This window comes from Anopheles cruzii, chromosome 3 (assembly GCF_943734635.1).
Source record: "Anopheles cruzii chromosome 3, idAnoCruzAS_RS32_06, whole genome shotgun sequence".
NCBI lineage: Eukaryota > Metazoa > Arthropoda > Insecta > Diptera > Culicidae > Anopheles > Anopheles cruzii.
Window position 1 is genome coordinate 41557458 of NC_069145.1, and position 7169 is coordinate 41564626.

Consider the following 7169-nt stretch of genomic DNA (forward strand, 5'->3'; position numbering starts at 1 on the left):
CACGAGAGAGAGAGAAAGGTAGAAGATAGAGTAGTAGACACCTTCCGCCAGAAATCGATAGAGAAAGAGCGAGAAAGAGAGTCGGGGAAAAGAGGGTGCGCAAACGGGGGAGACCGATAGCAAAGGTGATAGTAGAGATCCCAAGGATAACGGTAGATGTAGGTAAAGAAAAAGGTTGACAGACAGAGTAAGCTCATCTAGTAGACGTAAACTATGGCGCACAAGATGGAATCGGAAAAAGTAAACAAAAGTTAAGTAGTTATCAACGATTAAACTATTTGTATTTAAATCAACGAATTATGCGAAAAGGGAAAATACTAAATTCGTTAAACCTAAATAAAGCATAAACAAAAAAGGAAAAACTAAACCTATGTCTACGCAGTTATTCAACCAACCTAGTGTCTAAACAAAAGCTAAATAAGCATTTGAAACGCGAATACTGTAAAAGCTTCTCAACTCACTAATCGCTAATCGGGGCCCGACAAGGACACTCCTTCTACGCGGGTTGTGGGAAAACACTAAATTCTCTGTACTCTGGTGGTGGCAAAATGCAAAATGCAAATGCAAAAACGTCAACTCAACAATATGGTCTGCTCTAACATCCACGAAACGGTAACTGAAAGCGCGAGTGGCACGTTGGGGGAAGCAAAGGCCGTCGCTACAAGAAACACTAGTTGGTCCGGAACCGGGAACATGGATGAAGGTGAGCGACTGCTGTACGAAATTACAGAAAAAGAAGGTATGCAAAGTGGCGGTTGCTGCTACCGTGGGCTGTGGTCACTGTGGCTTACTCTCACTGACTACGGTTGGTCAACAAAGCTGCAGAAACCCGGTGGGCCACTGAAACTTATCAAATGTTTTATTTTTGTCCTACTCAACAAACTATCCTAATGAGTCCTGGGACGCGGTCAACACGAGTAAGAGAAAAAATAACAGGCTTAAAGGCTGTCAAAATGTGGTTTCTATTGTTCGATTGATTGTCTGATACAATGGCACAATGAAAGGACACTAAAATAAAAACGGTGAAGAAAATCACACAACTGACCGTAGATTATTGGTCGATACGTTAGCTAAAGGGAGCTTTAGCCAGGTAAGAATGGTTAAACAATCGGTAGGAAAATGAGTGCCACGGGTGGGGAAATTTGCGGAACGGAGAGCTACGTTACGGTTGACAGATTACAGAGGCACACGAGAAGGAGTGTCAGAAAAGTGGAGCCTAAGCCTTGGGGTCGCCTCCTCGTCCTCTGCCTCCACAATCCGGGTGCGAGGCGATCGTTGCGTAAAGGTTGTGTTTGCTGGGCAACAACGATCGACACCGGCGGTGGGTCCAGTAGAGTAGTTCAAGTTCAAGAACGGGGCGCACCGTTTCACAACAGTCACAGAGTATAATGTACAATGGAAAACTTTGGAACGCATAGTCGAAACAAATGTTTGTTAGGTTAAAAATGACAGTAGAACTAGTAACTGATTGAGAGAGAGAAATGAACGAAAAACTCAAACACAAAGAATGAAACAAGTCGGCTAGATAAATGGGAGCTGGAATCATGTTTTGCTGGTTGTAAATCATTGGTAGTGGTGGTAATACTGGCAGAACAATAGGAATTTATGTGATATTTGATGGTATTGGTTTCCTACCGAATTTTCGTAATCATTTTCAGCGGTATCACAACAACATTGGTTTCTTAGTAATGCGCGACCAGTTTTTCTGTAATTTTCGAATACAAACAATTTTTAGTTGTAATCATACCATGGTACTGCATCACACATACACACACGTACACGCGCATACAATCAGATCCACACACACACACAGCAAACATACTGGAACACCGTATATTGTTCCTTTCGTTCGCTCTCCTGATGGAAAAAGAAGGATCACATGACAGATACTGCAGGAGAGGCCACACAACGAAAAAGGGGAACGTCACAGTGGTCAGGGATCGTTCGCAGTAGCAACAACTGGAATGATAGTTTGCCGGGGAGCAGGGGAACAATACCAGAAGGTTTGGAGCATCAATGAGAGCATAAGGGTATGAAAAAGTCAGCATACCAAACAAATGGAAGACAGAATTTTGCAGAGCTTCATGCAACGATTGAAAGTCTCAAAAGGTCCAGCTTAAAACAATAGCATACAAAGTGAGAAGAAACAAAAGAGAGAGAGAGAGAAAGAGAGATGGAGAAATGAGGTGTCATCAAGGAGGATTGGCATCACCGATGGAAGTTTGAAACGAGTTCAAGATAGATGAGCAGGCTCATGAAGGAAAATGAAAAATCCATCAAAGTAACGCTTTTCTAGTAAGCAGCCTGTACCATTCACACTCACGTTATCAATACGCGTGCAGTCGATAGGGAAAAGAATGGGAAAATAAGACTAGAAAACGCGACAGAGATAATGTGAGAAAACGGAGAGAGAAAGAGAGAGGAAGAGAGAGAGAGAAGAAAACAGAAAGTGGACAAGGTAATGCAAGCTTACGAGGGCTGCCTAGAATCTGTTGGTAGTTTGTGGAAACGTAAATTATGAATGAAGAATCGTTGATGGTAACAAAAACGAGTTTTCCTTCATTTCGAAACGCTTCATTTACACATTAAGTAATTAGTGTGATCAAACGCTTGCAGTTGTCATTATTAGCGTCAGAGTAGAGAGATGGTAATAAGATAGCCTAACAGACACCCGGGAGAAGGAACAGAACAGAGTTGATAGTAAAAATGTAAGAAGTTGATCAGAGTGACGCAGAGAGAGAAAGTGAGACGGAGAAGAAAAGAAAATCATATAAAGAGGGAAAGAGTGAGAAAAGAAGGTGTATTGAATTGGAGGAGCACACGGGAGGAGTTGGAAAAAGAACCAATAAGAATCAAACAGCTAACAAAAAACCAATGGGCCACAATGAGAAGAACACGACAGGGGAGAGCCAAGACGGCCGAAGAAAAAAGGTTTTGGAAATTGGAAACACAAAGTATAGTACATCTGTAAACACACCAAAAAAGAGACGTACACAACAGAAGAGCGAAAGGGAGAAAGAAAGAGCAATAGAGTGAACCTCTTCGGTGGCGGCAAAGAACACACTTACCGCAGCAAACGGGTGATGTAGTCGGGCCAATTTTCCGGAAACATTACGAGGAAGAAACCGACAGCTATCAATATGATACCTGCCAGCTTCATGCCGGCAAAGTGGGCACCGTACAGAACGATGTCCAGAGCTGCAAAATGGCCACACGGGGAACGGTGTTTCGCATCAATGTTCGTATCTGATCCCTTTCGGATCCCAGGACACACTTACCGGCCGAAACGGGCACCGCCGTTATGAGCCCAAGGGTGACGAACATGTTGTACGTTACGGCACTGCTGAACTGGGTGAGGATGTGGAACACTGCGTGCGAGACAGAACGCCACGTGGAAAGGCATTTTTTGTTGGTTGGTTTTGTTTCGGGGTCTGCCAATCGGCTTGCGACGGTGTTACGCCTTACCAAGCAACAGCACACTGGCCATCAGCAGCACCACCCAGGGAAGGGTTTCCCAGGGCATTATCTCCGTGCCGGTGAAGTACAGGGCTATGCAGACTGGCCATAGTATGGCGGCGTTCAGGAAGCCGATTATCGAGAACGTGAACGCAATCTGGCCGACCGGCGGATCGCCCATCACCTTGCGGAACATCACCTTGAACACGGCGTACCCGGCGGCCGCCAGCGCCGCCAGCACCACCCCGCCCAGCGTCGGGCTACCCGTAATTCCGTCCATGTACGCTAGCAACGCAATTCCGGTGTCGCACAGTATGACGGCTACGATCTGGCGAAGAAAGTATGGCAATTGGGTGTTGGATTGTTGGCCAAACATTGCTACAAGCATACAGGGCACTCGCATGAAACACTACTCCTGGGCCACGCCACGCGTGGTCTATTTGTGTATTGGGCCGACTTGAACATTGCTTACACATTAGTCATGATTCAAGACCACGGAAATATAACGCAAAATGGAATAAATTATTCATTATATTATTCAATAAATTTATCAATGAATAAATTGATTCTAGCTGTACACGAACGGAGCAGCAATTCGCACTCCAGATAATAGGCTAACCAAAAAGTGTCCACGAAGTTTAACGTCGATAATTCAGGGTTTTTTTTAATCTTAGAAGAACGGACCGTGCCGTATTTACGGTAATTCAGGATGTAGTTAGATAAAATTTGAAAAAAGCGAGCAAAGCAAGAAATATTTAAAAAAAGTGTCAAATGTTGTATTTGTTGGAAAATTGGCTGACGTGTTGATCCTGATTTCTGTAGTGACTTAGCTGGGATTCAAAGAATGGACAACCGTGAGAAGAGAATAAGAGTCCACCTAGGGAAAGCACACGAGTTTGACTTGTGGCTTGTGACTTGACAAAAATGTTACTAAATTTAAATCGAAATGCACGGCGCGGATACTTTTCGGATGGCCTAATGCCACGAAGCCCATGAAGCGAAAATCGGCGCCACTTACCCGCACGCCAACGAACTGCTCCTGCAGAATGACCCACGCCAACAAGTACACACACGCCACGTTGGTTGCGAACAGGGCCATCACGTCCGTCGCCAGCAGGGCCTTGAGCGAGAGCGCGTACAGGTAGGTGGTGAGCAGCCACAGGATACAGAACGTGAGGCAGCGGTTGAGGAAGCGCCCGATGGTGAAGCCCCGGTCCCGGAAACCGCGCAGGATCTCGCCCAGCACCTCGCCCGTACCATCGCACCTCTTGATTGCGACCCGGCCGAGGATGTAGATGGGGAAAAAAAGGATCGCGAAGTTGGTGCAGAACCAGGACGCGAAGAAGGGCGCGTTGAAGACGTGCGAGGCGATCGGGGGCGGTGGCTGCACGCGATCGGAGGTGGCGATCGGCTTCACGGTCGAGGGCGGCAGAAACGAGGACGTCACCCCGAACCCGTGCACGATCATCGCCGAGCTGGAGTTCTGGTCGAGCAGGGAGGGGCCCACGCCGGGCGGCCCGCCGCCCGGCACCGAGTCCGTCGTGCCGTCGGCGGTGATGAACGCGGTCAGGTGCGGGGGCAGCGTGGAAGCGTAGGTGTTCCGCCGGAGGTACAGGAACTTGATGCAGTGCGTGGCGCCGACCCAGGACGCCGTCACCAACACCGTCACGCACACGCCGAAGTACATCTTCTGCGCCAGCTCGGAACAGCACGAGTCCCGACAGGCCTTCAGCTTCGGGGTGGACGTGGTCGAGGCGGACGACGTTCCGGCGTTCGGGGGGCCCGAGCCACCGCCACCGCCACCGATGCAGCCCCCAAGGAGGGCGTGCGGTTGTGAGGTCGGCGTGTCGCAGCCCCCATGGGTGCCGCCGGTCACCGACACGCCGATCAGACTGTCCTGGCCATCGTGCTGGCTCGAGGTCACCGAGTCCGAGTGCGTGATCTGGGGCACGTTGTTCGTGAAACCGCCAAACGGTCCATTGGGGGAGTCTCCTGCGAGGGTAGGGTGGGAAGACACGCGGTCAATCGACCGTGGCCCGGCGAGCCCAACGAGGGTACGAACCTGTCACCACGACTGACGGGGCACGCACGCGTTTCGGGTTGAAGATGGCCGGTATTTCGCTGTCCCGTGTCATGGCGTTCTCTACCATGTCCGCGGCCCGTTCTTGTAGCACGAGTTGATGTGAGCCGGTTCGATGCTTCTGATTGACATTTTAGACCAACTGTAATGGGACGGAACAACACGACGGACGGTGAGCTGCGGGTAGTCAGCAGTTGTCGAAAGCCGTTAACGGCGCTCGACACCATGTCACCATGGGCAAGGAAAGCTTCCTCCATCTGAGGCTCCAGTTTTCCGTGGCCGGTCGGAATGGGAGTTTCATTACGTCACGACACATCTTAACAAGGAGTCGACAGACATCTGAATAAGGAGACGGGGAACGGAACTGAGAACAAAGTGACAGGAGACCAAAGAACGAAGAAAAGTTCCAAATTCCTACACACGTCGAATGCTTTCTTGTATTGGATCTTTTGAGTTCTTCAGGTGCGCCTAAAACTATGCAGAAATGGTTACAAAAAGCTATCTTCTGGCGGGTATGCTCTCCTTTTACTCTTGTAGGCTTACCAAATTATTGTGTTTTGTAAGATTTCAAAAGATTTGCTTGAAACACAACACAATGAAGAAACCATACCGGACACCGCTTATGGTTGTCGATTTTCGTGTCGCCGAAAAGGTTGGTCGGTTGTTGGTCTGCGGCAAGCTGTCGCCCCGAGTCGCCCCAAACCCATCTGCTGATTAATTGTTGCAGAACTTTTCCCGTCAACTTCACGTGTTCGCGGCGAACGGGCCCCGGTTCGGTTCTCTTTTCGCTCGTTGTTTCGCACGGCACTGGACGGCCGAAAAAGTGCTCGAACGGAACACAACGGAGCTTCCAGTTCGTCCGAAGATTAGGATTTGATTTATGACGGGGTGGACTGGGCGCTGCGAGTCGCGAAAAATCATTATGTCCAATCTCTTGCCTGCTTCGCTGTCTATGTCACACCGGTATAATAAATTTCCTCCCGCATGTCTCGTCTAAACGGGGCCGGTGTCAACGAAGAGTACGATTAATTGCAATTAGAGCTTCCCAATTTTCCACATTGTCTCATGTCCAAATTCTTTTATCAGCTTTAGACGCGCCATTGTCTATGGCATTTTTGTATGTTGGGCTGTTTATATTACACCTATTGGACCCATAACCGCAAAACAAAACAGTAATAATGAGAAGATCCTTCCTTGCTGTATTAGGTTGCATCTCTACGAAAATAAGGGATGGACAACGCAAAACATAGCCAGCGCCAGTCAGCCCATATCTTATGTCTTTCGGTATCGTCTAATAACCTAGTGCTCGTGATGATGGAGCGATATAAGAGACTTTCCTCCTTGTTGGTCGCCAGAAAGATAAAAGTGTCCCACTGTTCTGTTAGAAAAGGACCATACAAACCCATACACCATACAAATACACGAAAGTTGAAACAAACCTCACAGCTTGAGGATCATAAATGTTGCACATGATTTCAGCGGTCAGTTTCGACCAAAACCCTGCCGAAGCTCGCTATAAAATACGATTTACGATTTTGCTGACCCTTTGGTGAGTGCACTCAAACAGTCAACAATTCCTGACCCCAAGCTTAAAGTAACAGTAAGCCAATGTCGAAGACGAAGCTATACCATT

At 48.1% G+C, this 7169-nt stretch overlaps 1 protein-coding gene across 2 annotated transcripts in view; it reads right to left on the reverse strand.

Annotated features, from left to right (window-relative positions):
• LOC128275000 (putative thiamine transporter SLC35F3) overlaps positions 1-7169 on the reverse strand; it is a 32934-nt gene that overhangs the window by 8606 nt on the left and 17159 nt on the right. The window contains exons 2-7 of one of the 2 annotated variants that reach the window (XM_053013366.1): positions 5519-5678; positions 4475-5448; positions 3466-3784; positions 3279-3368; positions 3069-3198; positions 1636-1705 (exon numbers count right to left, since the gene is read on the reverse strand). In XM_053013366.1, coding sequence (XP_052869326.1) covers positions 1636-1705; positions 3069-3198; positions 3279-3368; positions 3466-3784; positions 4475-5448; positions 5519-5606 — 1671 coding nt within the window. In that variant the 5' untranslated portion in view covers positions 5607-5678. The remainder of the gene's footprint in view (positions 1-1635; positions 1706-3068; positions 3199-3278; positions 3369-3465; positions 3785-4474; positions 5449-5518; positions 5679-7169) is intronic. The other variant, XM_053013367.1, reaches the window with a different exon arrangement.